The sequence below is a fragment of the Anguilla rostrata genome, chromosome 4 (assembly GCF_018555375.3).
Source record: "Anguilla rostrata isolate EN2019 chromosome 4, ASM1855537v3, whole genome shotgun sequence".
Classification (NCBI taxonomy): domain Eukaryota; kingdom Metazoa; phylum Chordata; class Actinopteri; order Anguilliformes; family Anguillidae; genus Anguilla; species Anguilla rostrata.
Window position 1 is genome coordinate 17,645,928 of NC_057936.1, and position 24,869 is coordinate 17,670,796.

Genomic DNA, 24,869 nt, shown 5'->3' on the forward strand with positions numbered 1-24,869 from the left:
GTGTGTGTGCATGTGTGGATGTGCGTGCATGTCTGCACACGCACATGTCATGAGTGGGCGTATACTGTTGTAGTTCTGCGCTTTTTCAAATATTCTGTGGAAGCCTGCTAAGTAGAATCATCTGAGACAGATATTGCAACTCTGTGTGCAACATGTTATTTGATCTAATTTGCTGTTGTTTCCATGGTTTCATTTCAAACGTAGCATTTTCCTCTGCTGAAGGAGTGACGTCAGGACCTTTCCCCCGAGGGTCCAAGGTTTAATCTAAACATGAGGTCATACTCTAAAGAGCCGCAGCTGCATGCAGGCTTCTCTCTCCTGAGTGAGGGTGATACTGTGTCTAAAGTTCTTTTTAGCTTTCTACTAAATCAGAAAACCAAACCAAATATGTTTAATTTTAAAATAATTACTTGCATGCATGGTGGTTGTTTGGGCATAGTTGGAAACTAGTTCAAGGTAAATTCTTCACTGATATCCTGAAGTAAATTCTCTTGCAACAAGTGGGCAATGCGTTGTTCAGATTGCCAAGCAGAGACCGTTTGGGTGTTCAAGTCAAGGCCTGATGGACTCATAATTATAACTAGTAATGATATATTTTTATGCGCTTGTTTTCTTATGTTGGTGATATTTGAACCATGGTAGGTACTTATCTCTCCGGAATGGAGATAGAAATGCCTGTAAATGGTAGATTGTTGGTACTGTGTCTTTGGGGTATATCAGCTGAAATTAAAGCTGCTGAATTACCTTGAAAAGCGCTCTGTTTAGAAAAATGAGGTTCATAAATCTTCACATTCAGAGTATTTTCTCTTTTGGTTGTAGCTGTAATTACAGGGTGTTTATTTTAAAACCTGAAATACTTGGGCCTCGTGGACGTGGCTGACGCAAACAGCACGTTGTCATTTCTTGTTTCTCCCTTAAGAGAATTAGTAGTTTGTGATTAATTTATGAATTAATATTAATAATGGCTGTGTGTTTCATTGGCTTTGGGTGACCCTGTCAGGCCACGTTTTCACAGGGAACGAAGGGCTACGAGCAGCCAGCGCAACGCGATACGGTCTGATGTACGATGAACGGGTCCGTCTCAGTGCGCGCCTGCCAAGAATAGCTTTGAGCGTCGGACCGGTGATCTGTCGAAGACGAGCTCGTCCGCGCGGCGGGCTGAGTATCTGACAGATGGCTCGTCTGCCACCCCGCTGGCACAGGCAGCGGGGTGAACAAATAAAGCGCGCGCGGCATCCAGACCGCTCGCCGCGCTGGTGTGGTATTTGGCAAGCGGCAGGCTAGACCACCTGTCCCGCATTGTGTTTCTGTGCTGGTGCCCCACAGTTTTTTTTCGCTGTGGGCTAATAACTAAGTTTTAGCTGTGTTGACCCCAAATGAAACAGTGTTGGTTAAAAACCCTCCTCTGAAGTTATACTGGGAACTGCTCTTGTATGCAAATGCCACACTTTTAAAAGGGCCTGTATTCAATCAACATTTGCCCTTAATGCTGGCTTCCAAGCATTGCATGACTTTTCTTCACAAACTGAGTTTGACAACTTCGTTTTAGAGATTGCTGCACTCGCCAAAATGTTTGTGAAGGAAAAAAGCTTTTTATTGCTTTTGGTTATTAGTCAAAGTTAAGGACAAATTTTGGAGGACCAGCCAAGGATGTGTTTGCTGGCCTTTACAGTAGATAGTACCTTAAGCATTATCAATGATACACTCAGTGTGTTTAATGGCTGCACTGCAGCAACTAAAATTGCATACTTTTCCTTGTTCAAAATAGATATGGTTTCATGCACAACCACACTATGGTGGTGGAGAGTGATTACTGTGTGAAGCTGTGCTTAGATGAGAAGGTACCGCCAGCTGTAGGGATTAGAGCCGGCCATGCTAACGTGTCCTTAGCTGCGACTGTAGCCGGCCCTCGCTGAGTTTTGGGACTTCTATAACCCCTGTCTTGTGTGTTCCTCCGTGGGGCGCTGTTATTGGCCTATTTGTTGTCGCAGGCGACGAACCCTTTGGCATGTCCTCTGGAAACTTTCAGCAAGCCTTTGTGGCAGCCTCGAGAGATCTCCGGACATTTTTTCCCGCTGACTGTTTGGGGGAAACCCGCAGACACGTGCGCAAACACGCATTTTAAAATCAAGCAGCTTAATAAAACTCAGAGAGTTTTGGGAGAAGCCTTGCTTTCAGGGCCCCGCCAGAGTCGTATTTCAGCTCTGAGCAGCTGCGTTACTGATGTACAGAGGAAACTCTGCAGCAGGCCCCAATCTGTCGATGGGCGTGGTCCTACTTTCTCATTTTCGGTTGTGAAATGCTGTACAGAGTCACTGTTTAACAGCGTCGTTTAAATCAGTTTGACTTTGAGAATTTTTCTCGCATTAGAAGGACAAAAACATGATTATGTTTACACTTTCTTATAATAGTTAGCATATGCGTGTTGTTATGGTTACATTTTTTACCTTATAAAGTATTTTCCTGTTGCTGTAGTTAAAAAAAACAGTGACGGTAATGGTTCATTGGTTCTGTTCCATTAATGCTGTGTCATCATGCAGAAAGATACTTTTAGATATCTGCTTTCCATAACTAAAGTTGATTTTGAAAACAGTACTAGGAACGGTATTTAGGTTAAGGGGTAAATTAGTTGTGCAGATTGGATAGAGACAAACTCATGTATTTGTGACAGTGCATGCTCAGTTGATTTGACAACAGCCGCTGTCTTTCCTTCAAAAATAAAATTAGCCATTTACTGCAATGTGTAATTTTCTCTAGATTATAACCAAATACATATTTATTATGCAAGTGTCATACTTTAAAATGAGATTTTACAATTAAATTAAATTTATAGCTCGAAAACACATCTTTTTTTAGATTTTTTGCAAACAAATACTGGGCTTTGCTTTCAGTGAAATCAGAAAGCAGTAAAGTTTTTTTATTTACATTTTATGTCAGAGCTGCAATGCTAGCTCGCTAACAAGAATTTGAAAGGCACAAGAGAAAATTTGAATAACTTTGCTTTTGAGAAACTATAATTGCCTTGCTGCGCTCGGTGTCTACTGCAGGCATTTGCATTGTTCTGGGAGCAGGACTGTTATAAATGAAAGAAAACTGTGCTCTTTGTTTTATCTCTTTCATATGTCAACATGTAGGATTCATTTGTGGATCCCCGCATCTGTGGCAGTGACAGCCCCTCTTTCTCTATTAAAGAGCTGCCATATCGCGCTGCACTTTTGTGGCTCCCTTTGAAGGGTTTGCGGTCTCCACCTATTGCATTCGGTTGCGATCTGCCAGCTCCCCCTTGCATTATGGGCGAATAATCTCTCAAGGGCAAAATGCTCTGCCATCATCAAAGACCGAAATTTCTCTAGAGGCAGACAGACTCATTCTCAGAATGCCACTGTGCAGTCAGTCAAAGACTGAACCATTGATGATATTGTGCAAATACTTTTAGCCTAGCTCATTTTATTTGTCTCTGCTAACATCCCGTATTGAAAATGTAAGTGAGAATGAAAATAACCCAATACTAGCCGAATCATAATGGTTGACCTTGACCCCTTTAACTGTCTAATTGTCTACTCAGCCAAATGGTAGACCGCATTTGATTTAAAAGCTTGTGAGACCGTTGAAGGGTTTATTATTTTTTAAGGTACGCTGCTTCGTTTTCACCTGTCAAAAACCTTGTTTATCGTTCTGAAAGGTGTCGTTTCCCTCCCAGGGTGAGCTGCCTGCCGAGCGAGTGAAGTCGAACGCTGCGCTCGGGTTCATCACGGTCACTTCCTGATGATGACAGTAAACATGGGTGAGTAACAGGAGAACACGGCACCCCCCCACCCCACCCCCACCCTCGTACCAGAACACCCCAGCGTCTGCGCGCACACTTCCTGTCAGCTTGGTGACTGGAGGGAGCAGCACTTCAGACAGATTCTACACCACGCTTCTTGCCCCCCTGTGGATGTGACAATCTGGAGTAGGGGGATTGCATGCATTTGCATATTAATGAGTTTTATTTGCAAGCAGCATTAATAAAGATAGTTGAACAATAGCAAAATTTGCATGCCAAATATACATTCGTGCTTATATAATGAGAGGATATTGTTTCTTGCGTACCTCCAGACTGATTGAATAATAATTCCTGTGAAGGCATTAGCTGTGTTTGATAAGAGCAAATGCAAGTGTGCATGCATGCTGGGAATCTGGACAGAAGGTGTTCCAGGTGGCTGCTGTTTTGCCCTCTCAGTCAGTGCTGAAGTGTGAAACAGGATGGAGATTTAACACACACACACACACACACACACACACACACACCTACCTCGAAGCGAATTTCAAAACTAATTGCAAGGTCTTCCTTCCAAGCAGTGACATGTTGTGATATGAGGAACAGTACTGAGCATGCCCACCGCACCAGCATACATGTTGTCACATTCTCAGCCTCTCTGAACAGAAGGGGAAGTAGATGCTCTCAAATGGTATTTGCATTTAAAATGACTTAAGCAACAGAGGGCCTGCAACACACAATGAGCACTTCCGTACCATGTAATTAATTCCTGCCTCTTTGCTCAGCAGTGAAGTTTTGCTATTGTTGCAGTTACAAATTCATGAGACAAGCAGTCACAGTTTAATTAAAGTGCAAGTAGACCAGATACATCATATTCAGGTTTGAAGATACAGTTTCTACAACTATTTTGGCTTCATGAGAAGCCACACATTTATATCGAGAATCCACTCAGCGCTACAGTTTGGCTTTTTTAGTGAGCGGCCATTCTTATAGGCATTTAATATTATGGTATTGGTGTCCCTAGGTCCCACCACACAGAGCGTCCCCTCACTCACACACACACAAACAGGTCAGTATAGCTTTATATGGTCTACTGCATCATCATATCAGCATGAACTAACATTCTGAACAGCCTACTGTAAATGAACATTCACACATTTGAAAGATATGCTTGTATATGATATGCTTCCTTGAAAACATGCATGAGTTATGCTTATATATCTCCTTTGCCTTGCAGTTTAGGCACCATTTTGAGGAAATGAGGGTAGAAAAGTAATGAAAGCTCAGCTATTTCACTCTTCCCTTGCGACCTCTGAGTAAAAGCATTAAGGTCACCCACTGTCTCCTGCTTCACTGACTGGTTTATGGTTAGTGTCATGTGTGCAATATGACCAGGTCTTCCTCTGTTTGACAGAAGAGGGTTTTCCCACTGGTCCAGGACAACACCGAAACTCACAAGGTAGGAGTCGTCATCTGTGATTGCTACATTGGTAACATTGGCAACATCTCACCCATGAATACCACTGAGGTGCACTCTCACCACTCTTAAACTGGTGTACATTTAATAAATGAGAGTTAGGTCTTCTGGAATTTTCTGTAATGTATATATCTGGAATACAGTCAGACTGTTTTCACGTAGCCATCCTGGTTGGGGTGCCATACACCTTTGTAATGCTGCTCTTTTGCACTGACAGGAGTTGTCAAACTACTCTTTGGAAAGGATACGAAGGGAATATCAAAATACACACTTAATATTATTTGATGTGAATTTTAGATATCATTGAACATAACTCCCCATACTGCTCTGAACATTTGTTTACAAACGCAAAAAAATATAAACTGTAAATTGAAAACGAAATCTGCTTTGACAACATGAACCAAAATGCTGTTGAAATAGCTTTAGAAAATGGCTTTACCTTGAAATGTATTCTTGTCCGCATTATAAGGAGTTGTAAGGAAACAGGAACAATAGTTTTATGTTTTTTATAGTTTCCTGTTCACACAGTAGCCAAAAGCATAAACTGTACGCCACAGTTCTCTTTCAGTGGTTTCCAGATGAGCACATAGGCTTCCCTGTCCTCTAGCAGTCAGAACACATTTGGCCTAATTGATCCATCTGGATGCCATTGCAGTGTGTCACTGACCATTAGGAAATACCCAGCATCTTCATTCAACACTCTCTTTGGCAAAACAAGACCTTCCCCTGAAACATTCCCCTGAAACATTCTCTTTTTCAGCGGCTCCAACCCGCGAAAGGGTCATACTCCAGTTGCGCATCCTCGAAATAGAAACGAATAGGCATTCAAAGCAAGTAATCACCGACTTGTGACGTCGGTTACGTTTTAAAGGACGAGACTAAGCACAGGGATCTCTCAGCAGTGAGGGAAATCTGGAACATTATTACGTTAGCTCAAGCTCACATGATTGCTATTAAAATTCTGAGATAGTGGGTTATTGGATACTTGTATGTACTTCTATCCTCGCAGTGCCTCTTTGCCAGCGCTTAGTGGGTTTCACTGCATAAGGGAAAGAATGCTAGCAGGAGGTCTTATTTACACTTGTGTGGGTGTTTGAATTAGAATGAGTAGATGGGGCTTAGTGTCTAGTCCCAGGGTAGCGGCCTGGCAGGCTCACGCCATGGGGGTGATGTAATGCCTTAATTTACTGCCTCCCGTCGCAGTCACACCACACTTTTCCCACACAGGGGCCCTGCTGTTTGTTTTGTATCCTTGGCTGCTGACGTCCCGGAGAAGTGCGAGCGAGGGGTCGCGGCCTGCTTCCCTTTCCAGGGGGAGGGGTGGGGGGGAGAGGGGGGCACCGATGGCCCGTCTGTGTTTGTGTTTAAGGCAGGGAGTTCTTATTTTGGGCAAACCAGCGTTACCCCGTGCTCTCATACGTACTTCTTGTTTTCCCAAATTCTTGTTCTGTACCACGTTGCGTTGGGGGATCAAAGCATCTTGAAGGGTTGATTGCCCTTAAAATCCTAATGGACTTTCTGTCAACAATGTTCTCATTTTCTTTCATGTGTCGGGGCTTGCATCTGATGTCCAAGCCAGGAGATGGTACAGCACTTATTAAAGCCATGGGAAGCACTGACTAAATTGCTGAACATCAAAGCTGTGGTTAATTTTGAAGCTGCGAGGCTAATATTTGTTCGCTCGCTTGCTAGACGTCTTATCGTAGTATTCCAAGAGCAGATGAACCTTTTTGTAGCTATGAAGTAACTCATGTGACATTATTGATTGATTGGCTGTTTCTTTTCATTCATTCATGCGTTTGTTTACCTACCATAGTTAAGTGTGCTACAGCTGTTTTTACCATTCCTTGCATTTTGCGTAGTTCCCCAAGATTTCGTGGCCTGATGATCACCCGCCAGCGTGGATCTAAAAAGAGACTGTTTTGCTGCCAGTTTCCACCCTTTAATCTCGACTCATTCAAATCAAAGCCAGCACTGAAGCACCCGGTTTCACTGAGACCACAACTCTTTGACTTGAACAATGGCGTGTCCCGGCTGCGTGTAAAACAAACCGGCTTTAGCCAATTCAGCTATGCGCACCACCCTCTCGCTCGACCGAAATTAGAGCCGGATTAGGAGGAATGGCTCTCAGTTCCTCGCTTTTCCTGAGTCTCGGAGAATAGACCACCAAACACTAGACAAGCTGTCTCACACGTCGAGACAGAGGAGGAGCATTAATCTCATATACTATTCAGCTGCCAAACCTTCAACCCTGATGGTTTTGCCTACTTGGATGTTGTTTTTTTTTAAAATGTCATATTGTTTTCATCTGCAATTCAGAATCCTGAGTCGTTTTTTTTGTGTTTTCTTTTTTCTTTTTTAATTTATTGAATTTTTATTTCATCAGCAAGCCAACGAGAACAAATATTTCTTTTACAGTGACAGCCCGAATAACAGAGCAAGTAGGGACTGCATAGCTAATTCACTGTGGTCGGATGATTACGTGATTATGGCCCCAGATTGAGGGCCTCCTCTTTTCATAAATCCACGGTGTCTCTAATGACCGCGGTGAGCTTCGACCTTGGTCTACCGTCTCATCCAAAAGACTGAATCTCCCACTGCACAGTCTGCTTCGCTGCACTTCTGCGTTCATTTCCTACTTGGTCCAAAGAGGAGACTGCATTCTGCTGGTTCCTCCGAAGCAAATCTGTTTTCCCTGGAGCTATCCTGTCCGAGTACTTGCCAAGCCGAGTCCCAATCAGCTTCAAATGTTTGTGAAACAGGACTCTGAACTGTTATGGCATGTATTCTCTTCTTGTGTTCTTATTTTCATTGTGTGTATTCATTATGTAATATAGCCTGGAACCATTAATTAGCGAATGCAAGACATATACAGTATTATAGTTGTACACAACAGAAATAATTGTACAGTTGTTTCAGATTAGTTTTTTGGTCATGGTATGTGAACAGGATTGTATTGCTGAAATCCACTGAAGCATGTTCATAATGAGGACAGTGATTTTATGGAAAAGGTCGAGGGCTGTGTAACATGCTTGTAACTGATCGTTTGAGTGAGTTGAAAGGCTGTTTCTTTTTTTAAAAACTGTGAATAGGGCCCAATGCGTATTCATTGATTGTGAAATTGAGAAGGATTTTTATTTTGAAAAAGACAATTATTCAAGTGTCTGCATTAAGCAAAAATATCTTTCCATTTGAGTGTCATGTTGCATTCAAACCAAACACAATCCTTTTCAAAGAGCCTAAAAATGTTAAACGGTCATTAGTTATGTTCATTTTCTGAAAGCACAGCAGACTGTTTACAGGACGGGGTGAACTGTATGGTTGATGCAGTCAATTAGATATCACACATGTTTATATCAGGTTCATAATTTGTCAGGTCTGACCGATGAATGTAAGACTTGAACCTTGAAGAGGAAGGATAATGGAAAACAAATAGAATAGACATAAACTATTGTCATTACATGGTTTTGGTGACAGTGCTTTTTATATGCTATTGAATTCTATTTGTAATGTTGCATATCCTGTGCTGTTGGAACGGAGTCTGTCCCAATGGGGGAACTCCTCTGCCGCAGTTCCAGAGCAGTGCATTAAATGGGTTGATTGCATATGTATGTAAGTGACTCCATGAAGGCTAAACGACTGCCAAAATGGGTTCTGTCATGGTCAGCAGCTTTGAAGACCATCGTGACAACAATGATAAATATCTTTAATCTGAAATGATTTTTTTGGGGGATTTTGTTATTTTTGAGTTTTCTCCTTTTGCTCTCTGCAAACCATTTTTGCTTCCCTTTTATTTCCTCATCAGCTAGAGCTGATAAAGTATAGGAAAGCTTCTAAATGATACATTTTAAGAAATGTGTAGCATGGCCGTGGTAATGGACCTGTAATCAGAGCCTTTCAGGGTTTATATCTCAGACGAGGCAAGTCTATCGCTCCCTTGAGCGAGGTACAGCTATAATATGTTATTTCAACTGCTTACACAAAGCAGTATGGGGTAGTGCAATTAAACTTGGACCACAAAAATTATTGTAATGTTATTATTGGACTATAAGACAAATAGTTTTCACAGAAGCCAACATGCATTCATGTTTCATTTAAATTTGGCCTACAATACAGGAAATTATCTTCTTTCTTGCAGTGCAATATCGGTGTGGGTGAATCTATTTGTTATTTTTTTAATGCTATATCTTCATGAATTTTACATAAGATGATTTAAAACTATATGTGATGGAAAATATGTTTATTTTATTTGTTACCCTGTTGGAAGCTTCTGGTGCCAATTTAGATTTTATTATAATAACTACATGCACTTTACAGCTGGAGTAAAGTACAGCAATTGACATTTCACCCACACAAGTTGCACTGTACACATGTAAATAATTAAGCTAAAGGGCTACTTTCAGAAAGGTTTGCTAAATTAAAAAATTAACTTGTGTACAAATTATACACAAGTTCCTGTTAAACTTCAGTCCAGAGTCAAAAGCTTCCTCTAAAATTGCGTCATGTATCTAGCAATGAATTGCAGAGAAGACGTACAGTCTTTGAGCGACATGTGCATGAGATTATTGATTATAGATGATGTAAATTATATCGTATTTATGTTACATAAAAACACATTAACGACACAGAGAAAACTCTTTGCTGAAAGGCAACGAACCAGCATCGTAAGCCATTTTTTACACTCAAAATACTGTGGCCTAAGCACTGGGCTCTCCTACTACACAGCTTAGCGTGGGTGTAACTAGTAATCGACACTTCAGTTTAGCATCGCCTCCTCTCCGGTATTCCAGCAGACGGGCTCTCAGCACTTGTGCGGCAGCCTGCGCTGAACCCTGTGTGAACCCGGCACCTTCAATAAACAGGAGACTTTGTCGATCGGGCTGCCGTGCGCTGTGTCTGCTGCGCTCCTGGAGCGCGATCAAAGGCACCGCGTGCCCCGTCTGGGTCCGTGCAGAGCTGTCTGGGCAGCGTCACGGAGGCAAACAGCGTCACGGAGGTCCTGCAGACGGAGGAGAGATCCCCGTAATCTCAAAGAATGCAGCCCCTCCTGCAGGTGTTACTGTGGGAAAGGTGCGTTTTTTGGCTGGTCTAACATAGCTCTCACACTGAAACAATGAGGTGAATGACTTGTCAGTCATGCAGGAATAACCCAAATCAATAATTGGCTCAATTACAACCCCTTGGCACTAAAATGTAAGTAATGGCTTTCTCAGTAGCTTTATTGCTGCCGCAGGAAGCGCCTAACACACATTTCATTTATTTTTTGGAATAAATATTTGTGTTTGTTTTATTATATCAACCTGACCTGAAAAGATAGATAGTAGGGGCTCACTAACTGCTTAATGGGAAAAAAAGTTGCCCTGAAAGACTGTAAGAAGGAATATAAAAACCCTCTATGAACAGGGTGTCGTGATACTCTTGTAATTTTTAACCAGATTGCTTTGTTCTCTCTTAGCATCTCCATTGATTTATCGTTTAAAAAAAAATATTATTCACTTTGAAGTGATTAATGATCAGCTCCAAAGCTCATCTCTCTGTACTGGTTCTACCTCCAGCGAATCTTCAGATGAGACTACGCTTTGCATTATTTAAAGTTCCAGTGCTTTCATTAGATGTTTGTCATGCAGGGAGTGTGAAGACTAAACAGCTCGGGCTCTGGCTTTTAGCTGCCATGGTCATGTGAGTCAGTAATTGGAAGGGCCCTGTGGACGCCCAGAACCTGTGTCTCTGATCAGACATCCCAACTGCTCGCCTGACGCATGTCAATCAGTGTGCTGATCACTCGGCTGCATTCATGACAAAACAGAAAAAAGGATGTGCCGGTTGAGAGAGGTCTTTTTTTTCTTATTTTTTAAAGAGTGTAGACAATCCTTACTGGAAAAAAAGATGTTTCAGTGGATAAACAAAATTTTTTTACTTCTAAATAAAAATACTAAATAAATAAATAAATAAATAAATAAAATGTCACGGTGTCACGGATTGAAGTATAAAATTTAGGTTTATCCACTGAAACATTTTTTTCAGTGCTCTCCTAATATATTTTTTACTTCATTCAGGGAAAGGAAAAGCAGAGAGGATTATAGATGGCATCACAGTACAGAAAGTGCCACAGTGGGGAATCGAACCCTCGTTTCTCTGGGGGATTAATATATGGACAGAGAGTCAGCTACCCTATGGACTGAATCGAACAGTCTGATAATGAAGTCGAAGATAAAACTACTTTGGTTCACAAGCTTTGCGGTAGACCTACAAAAAATGTATGCTGGTGAAAATGACTTGGGTTACGCTTGGCTAGCATGTATTTTGCTGGCACATAAACCTTTCATGCGAAGGGGATTTTTAATCCCGGTTTAAGGGATGGTTTCAGTTCCAATACTCCTCTGATCTTCCTAATATGGTTGTCCAACAGTGTTCTTAGTGAGTCCAAACTTATTTGCTCACATTTGGACACTTCTTTAAAAAACTATTTATATTCATCCAGCTCTGTTATATCAGGCAGAATTCTTTACTGTGCTGTCATGTACCTACAAGCACCCGTCTTCATGACATACATTCAAAATGTCTACATAACACATGTGTCCATGTGAAGCAGATTTATGTAAATGTTAAAAGCTAGATTATCACTATGTGATGGATTCTTTTCTGAGGTTCTTTCAAATCAGTATAATCTTTCCTCTGCTATTGAGAGGCATGGTTGTATGTGTACAGTATTATTGTGGCCACATTACAAGTTTTTTTAAACTAGGAAGATGTATATGTCAAATGGTCTGGCTAGATAGCATAGTTAACATCATTGGGTAGCAAAAAGGCTTAAAGTGTCATACGCAGTCCAAAGACATGTTGGCTCCACGGCTCGCATGCAATGTGACGACCCTGGTTAACTGAAGTTTAAATAAAATAAGTGATTTGGTCAGCAAAACTACCTGACACATAAACACTGCTGTCACCGTACATAGCACATCCTCATTCTTGCGTAAGTGTCGTAACACGTTTCTTTCACTCTCTTTTGACTGTACATTACGCCAAGTGCCATGCTTACACCCTTCCCCGCCCTGAATTTTTCATCCACGCCTACTAATACCAGCCATTAATATTCATATAAAAACAATAATCCCCATAAAAAGTACAAGGAAGTGTGCAAAGAAATGACAGTTATTCCAACAAAATGACATTTTGCATATATTAAAATAATGTTGCTGCTTACTATGATCTTGTTTCATGCTTTTATATGTTAATGTTTCACATTGGTGAGTACATGTCCATAAACAGTTTAGAACATGAACCACTGAAATCTCAATCATGAACCAAAAGATGATATTATGACATTTTCAACCCAGTCTTTTATACTTTCATACTTTCATACTTTAATTGACCTGTTATTCAACTAAATGGGATCAAAACATATTTTATACTCTGTGCATATATCTACCAGTCTCACCAGCATCATTTTTCAAGTCAGCCAATATAGGCACAGGCATTTAAGTCACTTTAGACAACTTTAAACCTTTACTTTCCACTGTTGTAGTTGGTTATTTTCTTTTATTTTGTTTCACTGCTAAAGTAACCCTTACCCCACCTGCCTTGAGGAACTGGAAACTTGGCATCAAATACTGCCTGCCCTTAGCTGCCTCTGTGATTAATGAAGCAACATTTCTGGATAAATGGCTTCCTGAAAAATTAGATGCACACCCACTGATAAAAATAAAGATCAGAACTGTACTGTACTGCTTGTAAATTCAGAATACCATGTAACCCTCCACTCTTTCCTTTTTTTAGTATACTGTGTATAGTAAAGTAAGTATTGTGCTTTTATATTCTGTTAAGATTAAACTATTTTGTGGTACTGATTTATCCTTTTTCCATGTCGGAATTACACCAATTTCTGTCTATTTTCTTTGCTGTGTGAATTTCACTGTGATTCCAAGCCAGTACAAAATATTTTGCACTTTTTCCTATCAAAAGTGCCAGTCGACACAGGATTGGACAGCTGTTTCGTGTAGTGAGGTGAGATCACCCCAGCCTGTCCAACTGGATACAATCCCAGAATACATCCAAACAGAGGGATAACGTTTACACAACAGTGCTGTAGGTCACATCGGAGCGCGCGGCATTAGCGACGTGACAATAAGGAGCAGCAGATGTTTCAAACGGTCCGTGCATTGCTTCTCCTGCTCCGTGGCCGTTTCTGTTTTCGTTAAGATCCCCTTTTTAGCACGGTGTTGGAAGAAAGGCAGACACGTGTAGTGCTGCGGAGCACAATATGTAGATGTATCCATGGTGCCCCGACTCACAACATCAGCACATTCCCAGATTTGCCCCAAGGGTGAAGCGTGCGGGACCGTTACAGTATACTGGAGGGAAACGGGCAGGTGGAACACATTCTCCAGCTCCTCAGTAATGGCCACAGATAAAGCAGACCGTAACATGGGCAGAGCAGGGTTTCTGACTGAGGACTAAGGAGGAATACCACTGAAGGGAGGCGCTCCTTGGGCCACATCACACTGACGCTTTACACTTAGTAATGACCCAGAGCTTTTGTGTGTACATATATATATATATATACATATATTAACAATTTTTGCGTTGACCTACACAAGTATTCTGCATTGCCACTTTTGGTTCCTAGATTGATTTTTCACTTTCCAGGGGGCAAAATAATGGATATAAGCAGAAAATGACTATTTAGCCTAATTCCTTCTTACCACGGATGAATGAGTTACACCAGTTTTAGTCCCACACAAGAAAAGTAATAACTGTTTGAATGCCATTTTTTCTTTAGGTGGTTGACACAATTTTGCAAAAATATTAAGTCATACATGAAACCAGATAATCATTTTTGAGTTTTTTCAGCCTTATGTAGCTCCTAATAAAAAAAATGGTGCATGTCTACAAAAGATACACCACAGTTTTAGCTAGGTTTTGTTTAATCAAAAATTCTGCCTGAAACAGCTAAGCTTGAATGAGTGATGACAGTAATAGCCTGTATCCCCCATTTTAGTCCAGGCTTGACCAGGTTTAAATCTATCCATAGATGAGGTCGAGGCACTCAACTCCATCATGATGGACCTGGCTGCCCTGGGTCGTCGCTGTGTTCAGCTCAACAACAGCAAGCCCAAGAATAAGTCTCTGCTCTTTAAACAGGTACAGTATGACCCTACCTATCCGCTATCCACTGTAACTGGTGGTGCTAAACCTGGACTACTAAGACACTGCTTGTACTTTTGACTACGTTGGGACCTTGATGACAGGAAGCATTGTTGAAGCAGTTGCTGCCCATGCATTCTCACTGTTAATGAACCCTGCAGATCATAGAATTCTGTTAAAGTGAGGTTAGATCCTACATCCTACAAGCAATAGAGTGTTACAGTTTGTAGTCCTAAATCCCAGAAGTATTTTTGAGGTTCCCTTTGCAGATTTCCAGTGCTTTTTTCCCATTGGGATTTTGTTTTCTGCCAAAAATTAGGTCTGTGGTTAACGTAAGTCTAAGAGAGTTTAAAGTTTTGTTCTACAAGATAAATTACACCCATTGATATCTCAACCGTGGATTTCGAAACTGTTGTGTGCTTTAAAAAAATAAGTTGCTAAAAAGTTGCTATATTGAAACTACAACGGCCATCGCATGCAGGTGGGCTAGTCTGGAAACTTGAACGGCGGTTGTGTATGGGAAAAAAAGTATTGGAAATCTGCCGAGGGAACCCATGGTGGAGGAAATGTCCGGGTTGGCCTACAGAAAGTCATCATCACTGTAACGGTCTATTAATGACGTAGCTCGAGATATATGGCTTATGAGGATCTGAGTATACTAGAGCTGATGAAATCATCAGTGCTGTCTTCACAGTTGCAGGTATCTATGGTTGTGAAACTTTCACTTCAGTTTTTCAGTTTTTTCTTCACAGAAGTTATAAACCCTGTTTTAAGCATGCTTCTACATTTTAATAAAGATACTTGAGAAATTAGGCTCTGGCTCCAAATGAAACATACTTGCTTTTGAATAACTTTATTGTTTAGGGGCTAAAAAAGAAAAAAGGTACAAATATTAGTATTATTATACAACATGCTTTGTTCTATGTTATCCAGATGTGTTAGCGTACCTTTGATTATGTTGTTATTACAGTAGTTTAACTGATAATTACTCCAAGCAACTGTGTACATTGACCTATGTCATGGAATTAATTTAAGGGCTCAACAATGTGTTGATACCCTGATAGATAAATCTATCAGATTTCTTATTTAAAAGTAAAAAAATTCACATTAATACAGTAAAACTAATTGTGACTATAGTAAGTAGTGTAAATGTCTGTCCTCGGTTGGCCTGTAACAATCCTCTCAGTTGAACAGATTTATACAGAGCACTGTTGAAAGTGTGTTATATGAGGCAACTTGGGGATTTCGTATCTTCTGCTTTGTTATGACCCGGCTATGTTACACAAAGCTGGTTATATATTCCCCTGGCTTTCCTGATGTTTGCTCATACACTCCCTTGTCCCCTGAGTATTGTGTGCTGCTCTATTCAGACTGCAGCCATTCAGTGCACTACATAGAAACCACAAGACAAATAACTCACCCAGAGAGAGATAAAACAGCCAAGCCCCTCTATTCCTCTCAGCACTGACCCACAAAAGCCAAGAAAGAAATGTGTCAACCCAGCCTAGCAAGTAAGCAATAGGGAATTGTGATCGCCTTGCATTTCATGTCTATAAGCATGCTATAAAGTTGCTTGATTTTTTTCAGCGGTGTCCTTAAGCTAGTAGCATAAAGCGTAGCCTCGCACATCCTTTCTGGACTGGCTCTCCAATCCAGTGACCGAGTGGTTTCTTTCGCTCTGTATCCCTGGGTTTCGCTGCTTTCTTGTTCTGTGCTGGCTGTGGAATGATGATTGGGCTGCGCTTGACTAAAAAAGGACAAGCTGCGCTTACTGTGTTACGTAAACCTACGGAGGTGACATGGGCGGTCCTGGTGTGAGTCCGCTTCCCTTATTGCTGGGACACAGCCTTCGGTAAACCAACAAAACCTGAGCTCCCAGCCTCAGACGTGATAGCAGTCTGCATTACTTCCTGTCATAATGACCACATGGAATTTATGTTTTTTTCGCAGATTGCCGTCATAAAAAGCACTTCGGTATTTTCAGCCCACAGAAATCAGTAATGTCCTTTTTTTTGGTTGCTACATGACTAATCAAGCCCATGTTTTGAGTTGTCCTTACAGTATATGCATTGTTTTGGTGTTACTGGTTTTATGTGTAATTTTTGAGCATGAGTATTGTATTAAATCCATGTAAATAAAAACATTTCATATTTCACAGTTTTATATAGTACAGATCACATTGACAGTTCCCACTTTGCTCTATTCATTTTCTGAGAATGTGTTTATTCTTATTTGAGAGAAACAGAAAGTCCAATTCAACACTCCCCAGCTTTGAAAAGTACACCATCATCACATGTTGATATTATTAACAAAGATTTATTTAAAAATAAATGTTGACTTATCTACATTGTGTTCATCCTCACATTATACATGAATTCATGTTCCATTATTTTAATTAATTTTTGTTGGTTTTATTCAGGACTTGCGGGTGAAGCTGGAGCATGAGAGGGAGAAACGGTGAGTTGGAATTTTCATATTATTTTAAATTTTTGATTCAAGCCAGGTTTTTTTCTGCTTTGGGATTTGCCGTGAATTGTACCTCAGTTCAATGCAAGCCTTGAATCTCCAAACTGTGCCAAAGCACCCAAAGCACTGAAAAATGGCCTATCTGACATTTATGGTTTGGTTGCGGTTTGCACAGTCGGAGACATACATCAACAGTGAACGAGTTTGCAAAGCTTGAACCGTGTGAAGAGTCCCTAAGGCACCCTCTTCGCTACAGTTTGCCACAAGGATGCACACGCCTCTGGCATTTAGAAATAAGCTCAGTGTGACAGAATTACTTAGGAGTAGAGGTGAATTTATATATTTTATGACACTTAAATGAACTTTGAATGCAAATTTTTTTTGCTTGTTTTTTGTTTGTCTGACATGCATCCTCCAACGCATATAATAATAGCAGAATATGAATCAGTTTAGACTTCAAAATCTGAGGTGAAGTTGTACCTGAGGTGAATTTTTAATAGATTTTCTGGTGTGTGATTTTAAACAAAGAATTCATCGATTTGGATGTATCCCTTTTGTCTGCAAGAATTTTAACAAATGATAAACAAACTGTCTAAAATGGATCCAATTCAGGTTTTCTAATGTGGGGGTTCTCACTGCAACCACTTTGTCCATGTGTGTGCATGCATGTATTGTGACAGCTCAATGCAGGCCAAACACAAAGGCTGACTCTTCCTGAGTCTTCACCACAACACAGCATCTAACCTGCTATTTACACACTAGGCTCTCTGGGACTTTGGCACATGAATAGCACGATCATACTGTAGGTGTTTTCTGTATTCAAGCACTGACTCTGGATCAGTCCTGTATTTTTTCTTGTAATTGCTGAGGTTAGGATTAGTGATAAAGGCCAATCCTGGATCAGTTTTTTGGTGAATGCAATACTCAATCTGTGCCCTCTTTTGGGAGGTCACTTTCTAATATAGACCTACACGGTGTAAATCAGGGTCTCCTGTAATCACCCAGAGTGGTGCACTGCACAATCAAATGGCTCACCACAGGTCACTGGTATATTGGTATATATTCTGAACATTCACAGCTTTTCTGACATTCCTGTTGTGAAAAGTAAGTTTTTCTCCACTGTGTTCTCAGTAAATAGATGTTATCTTGCACAGAAAAAAGAGACTCTTCAGTTGACAAAGCCAGAAGATTCAGGCCAGGATTCAATCAAAATTTGTCTGAACACAAACAACTGTACTGAAGTGGGAGCCAAAGTTAAGGACAAATGTTGAAGGAATCCCGGAATTAATCAGTCTCTCTTGAGACCTCTTGACCGTAGTGTTTCTGTGTCATTTCCTTAACCAGATGGAAAAGGGTGAAACATGCTGCCCAAGCATTGTTAGTTACTGTGAGGGGATCATTTTGGAAGAATGACAACATCCTCAAGGCATTTGTAGCCTGAAATAACACTGTCCTTGATTGTAAGAATAACTTACGTATCATAATTTTGATGAAATGTATTTGTACTCTTTTTAATTATATTTGTCCCCCCCCCCATTTTTCATGATTTAGGAAAGTCGGTAGTGTGCATAAGACAACAAAAATATGACAGAATCGCATCTTTTTGATGAGTAAAAGCCTTTGTGTTAGGTACAGTACAGCATATCTGTATGAAAGAGTGTAGGGTAACCTTGAACACCGTGGAGAGTGTACCAGGCTCTTAGAATGGGGACTTTTTGTCAAGGCAGACAGCTGAGGGCACCTCAGCTTCAGAGCATCAGATACTGCGGAGGCATAATTGGATACATTTGTGAAACTGGGTTTAAAATGGTGGAAGTTAAGCTGCTGGAACAACGCTGGAGAACTGGAGCCGCATCGAGCAGCCGCCGGGGTCTCTTACCCGGGTGAAAAGTGTAGAGGAGCTCATTATCTGTGCTTCGGCTTCAGCGCGGAAGGAAACGCATCATTTACAATCCCCTCCCGCCACCGCCGATGCCCGGCCGTCTGCTCTCATCTCCCCTCCTATCGACTGCATCGGGCGCACGGGGCCAATCCGGTCGCGCTGAATCTCTCTGATCTGGAGCCGGGAAGACATTCCAAGAACGGAGACCAACGCGGAGCCAGCGCTGGCTGCTCATTAAGATAGGGGAATTAGCATTTTCCGATCAGGAGATAACGTCGCCAAAACCAAAACCGCGTCACGTTCCCAACTTTCAGCGATGCGCGAGCCGACTGTAGCCGACGATTTCCGCGAAACCGGCAGCGAGAGAACGCAGACACAAAGGGCTGTTCCGCAGGCCTCTTCTCAGACCCCTTTTAAGGGACAGACATACTAAAAAACGAGGGAAATCAGGTTTCCTGCTGGATTTTTGCTGTTATAGTTTTTTTTTGCCTTCCTTTGAGGAAGTTCCCCATCTGCCTTTGTTCTTGCCACAACGCGGAGCCTGCTCGTGTTGAAACGCTGGCCTACATTAGCTGATTAAGACCTCGCCACCAGAAGCACGGCCCAGGCCTCTCCTTTTCCTGACACTGATTAATGACCTCGTGGCACCTTGCCCCTACCCACCCCCACTCCCTATCTGACCTCTCACTCATCACTCCTGTCGCTATAGCGACACAGGGAGTGGTGGGGTGTGAGCATGCCAGTGTGGAATCACAATGGAGCCTGGTTCTTACAGAAATTACACAATCACACCACACAGGTAGTCCTCACCTCAGATCATACTATATCTCCACGATGTAAAACGCAAGTGAGTCACATTACTGTACACTGCTGTTGCGCAGCATTATCCATATTTCAAGCACACATATTCTACACTGAGTAGAGAAAATATGCTTGTTCGCACGGTATGGAGGCTGATAACTTCAGATTCACTACTTGGCTCAGAGAGAAAGGAGTTTGGAGATTACCGTCCGGACCTCCTTTTATCAGTGGATCTGTTCTGATGGATTACTTAATTTGCCTCAAGTTATTAACTGAGTAGACTTGAGGGTTTGGTGATTAAGAACAATATGAGAGCACCAGGAGAACGATAAAAAGCTCGTAAGAGCGAATGAAGTTGAGTGATGGCTTGGTCATAGGTTTCAGGAGATGCGTGGGGGGTTCATGAGGGGTCCGCAGAGTGTGCTGGACTTCCTCTTCTACATTCCCGTTCATGACAGTGAGGTCCCAAATGTTACACATGCCTGTGAGCTCTACCCTCAGCCCCTGATCTAAATAAAGCCTCCGTAGACCAACTGTAGACTGACCCCACCCCTGTTCTCTCCCCCAGAATTCTGCCCTTCCAGAGGCCACTGAAGTTCAAAGAGCTCTTGCAGAAGGTGATGGATGCTTTCGGTCAACAAATGGACTTGTTCTATGTCGACAAAGAGGTACAGCTGACATTCCGTAGGCACAGGAATAACTTCACTAAACCGTGACAACTTCCTGTCCAGAAATACATGTCAATAATGACGAGTTAGAATGTCTTTGGTCCCCAGTACCTGAATACATTTTATACTTAATGTATATTTTCTTCTAAAAATTCAATAGGACTGCATTAGATAGGGTGAATATGCAGTAATAATATTGTGTCAATAAAGGTTAATTAAAATGTGGTCAAATGCAGTTTTTCAGCAACATAATGGTAGCTGTTAGCCTAGCTATGCCACTCCTACCAGCTGATATCCTGCAGTTGTTCTGTGGGTTTGGCCTCTCAATCTGAATGTCTGTGTGTGTGTTTGTGCATTTGTGTGTGTGTGTGTGTGTTTGTGCATGTGTGTCTGTGTGTGTGCGTGTGTGTGTGCATGCATGTGCGTATGTGTGTTCCAGCACCTTCTTCCGCTGAAGTGCCAGGAGGACCTGGATAAGGCAGTCCAGATCCTTGACTGCAGTCCTGCAGTCAACAGCCTGCTGAGAATACTCCTCAAGAACCCCAAGAGCAGCCAGGTGAGCCACTACAGAGTGGCAACATTACTGTAGCAGCTTTGTGATATGGCCAACATGTTACAGCAACGAATGGAGGACACTGAGTGAGAGCTGAGGCCGAAGTTGTAGTACTACAGCAAGGCTTTTCTCCAAAATACTTCCCTGCTCTGCTGTACAGTGTCTATCCTCTGTCTGTTCCTCTCCTGAGAAAGAAAGTTGCTGGTCATGTGTAACAGGAATACAGAAACACCACTGTTGCTGAGCAATGATTATATGAATTCCTCCTTGCATGTTTAGATGAACACTCCAAGTACTTTCCCTAATGTTACTCTTCAGAAATTAAAGAATTCCGTTGATTAGGTTTGATTAGCATTCTAAAGTATTTTGTGTCATTAGCATTCTGTACAGGTGTAACAATAATTCTGCTACTGAAACCCCTGGGAGATACTAGCAGTATGTCAAAGTGTATTCAAAATCATTTGACAGGAGTGTAGTTTATTTCTGTCAGCACATAAATAAATGTTGAAAAACTGCTTTGAGTGGGTGAGGCAGTAGTCAGGTCTGATTTACTCCGATTTTCTCTGTGAAGAAAAATTGTGCCATAGCAGTCAATAAAAAAAAAAATTATAGTGGTTATTAATAGTTTCCACGCTGGATTGTCAGAACCAAAAGTAGTAAGACAAGCAAACAAGCTGTCTGAAATTCAGTCTTGTAACAAATATTGTTTTGATAGAATGTAGCCCAAAGGCAAGTAACTATTTGTATCTGTTCGAGCTAACTCCCTCTCCTCTCTCTGTCCCATCTCCACTTCTTCCCCTTGACACAATCTCTCTCTCTCTCTCTGGCGCTATGACTGTCTCTCAACCTACCAGCAGTATCTACAGGTCAATGGCAGAGTTGATAAACACAGTGAGATGAGATCATCCAAGTCCTTGGGAGACCTGAAGGGCTCCCTGTTCAAAGGCTCAGAGAGGGTGCGCAAACACTCTACAGGTAAGGAAAGCAAAAAATCCTCCCCTGGAGTACTCTGCCGATCCTCTCAACAGAACTTTATGAAGCACTTTTACATAACAAAGGTCATTATAGAACTCCATGGCCTAATTGTCTGAGTCACCTAAGATCTTCTGAAGGGCAGTTTGTCAGATTGAGATACTATCTGGTGCAAGCTGTGTTGAGTGATATTCTTTATGGTTAATCATTTGTAGCCTGTTGCAAAAGAGGCATGGAATGCAAAATAAGGGCCCTGGCAGTAGCTCTGGTGCAGTGACAGACACAGGGATCGTACAGGACAGAGCAAGGGCGCACGTGCAGAAACATTTAAGCAATGCCGCCCGTCAGACATTTCAAATTTGGGATTCAAGTACTCGTGCTGTGGGAGAGATTTGTCTTAATGCGACGTTTCTAGCGGCTTCTCTGACATATCCTTCAAAGAGAGTCAATATCTGAGCGGTCTGTCAGGACTTGTCGGGAATGATGGAGACCTGCTCATTTTTATGCAACTCAGAGCAGGAGAGTGGCAGGATCTGGTGTCTCATTGGTGCATTTTGAGAGGGACGGCGAAGGTCAAATCTGAAGCATCAGAGCTTGAAGCAGATTGTCTGTGCAAATAATCTGCTTTGTAGACACCTCACAACAATAATGTACTAAGCCACTTGAGTAACTTTAATCCTGGTGCGTTAAAAAAGGCAATATGGTTGATAACCAGGGCAGACGCAAACTCTGTGTTACCTTCCTCAGCCCTTATCAGACGGAATTTGTTTTCATGGCTTTGTTATTTATGTTCGGCTATTTACAGGAGTTATGGCCTTCTATTTATTTTTTCTAGGTTTCTTACAATTAGCACTGCCACACCAGTGGATCAAATTGCCTGTCATTGGCACTTTTATTCTCCTAGCAGCCAGTTAAGAAGATGCAGAGGGTAGTATTTATATATTTTTTAGTTTAACATCCAGTGTACCTTAAGTGCATTCATCCTTCAGTACGTTCTGCCAATAGTTGGTAGAAGTGTGAGGACTCACAATTAAAAGTGAACAATAGTGGCAATAGAGGTTTGAATCTCTATATTTCAGTACAGCGCAGTATTGGGTACACTCTCAAATAAATTCATTTACCCCTTGCCTAAATTCCATCTGCAACTTTTAGCTCTCCCGAGCCCGAACCGTGTGTGAGCTCTCAGCGCCTGTCCTTTTCAAAGAATACCCAGGACGCTCTTGGAGCCGCTTCGCCGCCCGCAGTTTTTTTTCGGCGGCTGATGGAATTACGCGGCCGGCGGCTGCGGCGCGCCGTGTGGGCGGGGCAGCGTTAGGCGCGCACGGCGGGGCAGCGTTTCACGGAGCTTTCATGTCTAAACGCGCTCTCTGCAGGTCGAATTCTGCTTCTCTCCGTGAGGGTGTTTTCTCCCCGTGAGCCTCTTTTCACACTGAGAGTAAGCGTGAGGATCAGAGAGAGCTGGGGGATCGAGTAGCACTCTGGGGCAGGGTGTCAGCAACCCCACTGCGTGGTGTTAAACACGTAACTCCCCTCCATCCCCCAAATCCACCTTTCCTTTATCCCAGTAAACATACCCCAGTAAACATACTCTCTCTCACTCTGTGGGCCCTTCTCCTCCTCGCTCCCCCTTCCTCCACCTCTCCTCCCCCTTCCCCCTCTCCGCTCCCCAGGCTCCCTGCACACTGGCCGTACCTCACCTCCTCCGGGCAGCGTCCCCGAGGAGCAGCAGCAGATCGCACGGCAGGGCTCCTACACCAGCATCCACAGCGAGGGGGAGTTCATCCCTGAGACCCTGGATCACACCGTGAGTCCCCGCTCCGCAACCCGCCCCTAAACCCCAAACCCCCCCCCCCCCCCCGCACTCCACTCTCGCTTACCCCAGCGACCCATCGGGGACAGGCACGGGTTTCATAGGCATAGGTTTGGGGGGAGACAGGGAGACGTGTCACCCCCAATATTTTCATGTGATTTCATTGCTAGGCTAGCTAGCTAGCGTGACGTCTTACTATGAGAGACTAGGTGGTCCAGCAGTGCGTCTCCCCCAAAGTTGAAATGAAGCCTACGCCTATGTTTGGTCGTCAGAGACTATCATTAGTGAGCCCTCAGTGTTTTTTAGGGCCACCGCCAACATAAAGATTTCTTTTTACTATGCTTTTGATTGCTTTCAGATTGTCATTATATTTAAAACAGCAACTGATTAAATGAAACCAGATTGTGGAAAACAAGGATGAAACATGGAAATTTCTCCTTTTCCTAGATGCTGGAACCCTTTGGAAGTGCGGAGGACTCTCTGTCCAGCAGCTGTCAATCACTGAACCAGTCATTGGACAGGTGAGCCATCACTACTGTACTGTGTGTGTACGTGTGTGTGTGTGTGTGTGTGTGTGTGTGTGCATGCACGTATGTGTTCCCATGAAGATATTATAGCAATAGTAGTTCTGCAAGGGAACAGCACAGAAAAATTTTCAGTTATCAGTAATGGGGACAATATAGTGGTCTGCCAACTGAGGGGTCTGGGTCAGGTCGCCATGCTGCGGAGACCGACCAGGTCTCCATGGCAACGGTGCCCTTATCTTAGCGCCTGGATTCCCCCGCTATCGGCGAGGCAGCGAGGGAGCCGGAAACGGCACTACCTGCACGCGCCTTATCTCAACGCTGGAACGGAGAACAATGGCAGGAAAGGGCTGCATGGAAACTTCTCCCGGCAGTGTGCTGTCCTGCGTCTCCCTGGCCCTCCGTCTGCCCAGGCGCTCTGGCTGGGGCTTAGTCACCGCCGCTGCAGACATGACCTTTTACAGAGAATGCCCCAGACTGACATGGAATGGACTCACATGAACACACATGCACACACACACACACACACACACCGTGTGGATTGTGTGCTGCAGTAGAGGCGGACTATGTCCTAAGTCATACATGTATTCACATTCACTCTCAAACATAAACATGCATGCACACACATTCACTCTCAAACATACAGATGCATACACACACATTCACTCTCAAATATACACATGCATGCACACACAATCACTCTCAAACATACGCATACATACACACACATTCATGCACACACATTCACTCTCAAACATACACATGCATACACACACATTCACTCTCAAATATACACATGCATGCACACACAA

The 24,869-nt window shown here is 42.6% G+C and overlaps 1 protein-coding gene across 4 annotated transcripts in view; it reads left to right on the forward strand.

Annotated features, from left to right (window-relative positions):
* The window catches only part of map3k22 (mitogen-activated protein kinase kinase kinase 22), a 42,908-nt gene that overhangs the window by 5,470 nt on the left and 12,569 nt on the right, over nt 1-24,869 (forward strand). The window contains exons 2-11 of one of the 4 annotated variants that reach the window (XM_064331052.1): nt 3,701-3,784; nt 4,785-4,829; nt 5,175-5,219; nt 14,269-14,378; nt 16,801-16,838; nt 20,099-20,198; nt 20,638-20,754; nt 21,606-21,726; nt 23,394-23,527; nt 23,981-24,054. In XM_064331052.1, the coding sequence (XP_064187122.1) occupies nt 3,766-3,784; nt 4,785-4,829; nt 5,175-5,219; nt 14,269-14,378; nt 16,801-16,838; nt 20,099-20,198; nt 20,638-20,754; nt 21,606-21,726; nt 23,394-23,527; nt 23,981-24,054 (803 nt within the window). In that variant the 5' untranslated portion in view covers nt 3,701-3,765. Of the gene's footprint in view, nt 1-3,700; nt 3,785-4,784; nt 4,830-5,174; nt 5,220-14,268; nt 14,379-15,751; nt 16,660-16,800; nt 16,839-20,098; nt 20,199-20,637; nt 20,755-21,605; nt 21,727-23,393; nt 23,528-23,980; nt 24,055-24,869 lie in introns of all 4 variants that reach the window. The other 3 variants (XM_064331053.1, XM_064331055.1, XM_064331054.1) reach the window with 3 other exon arrangements.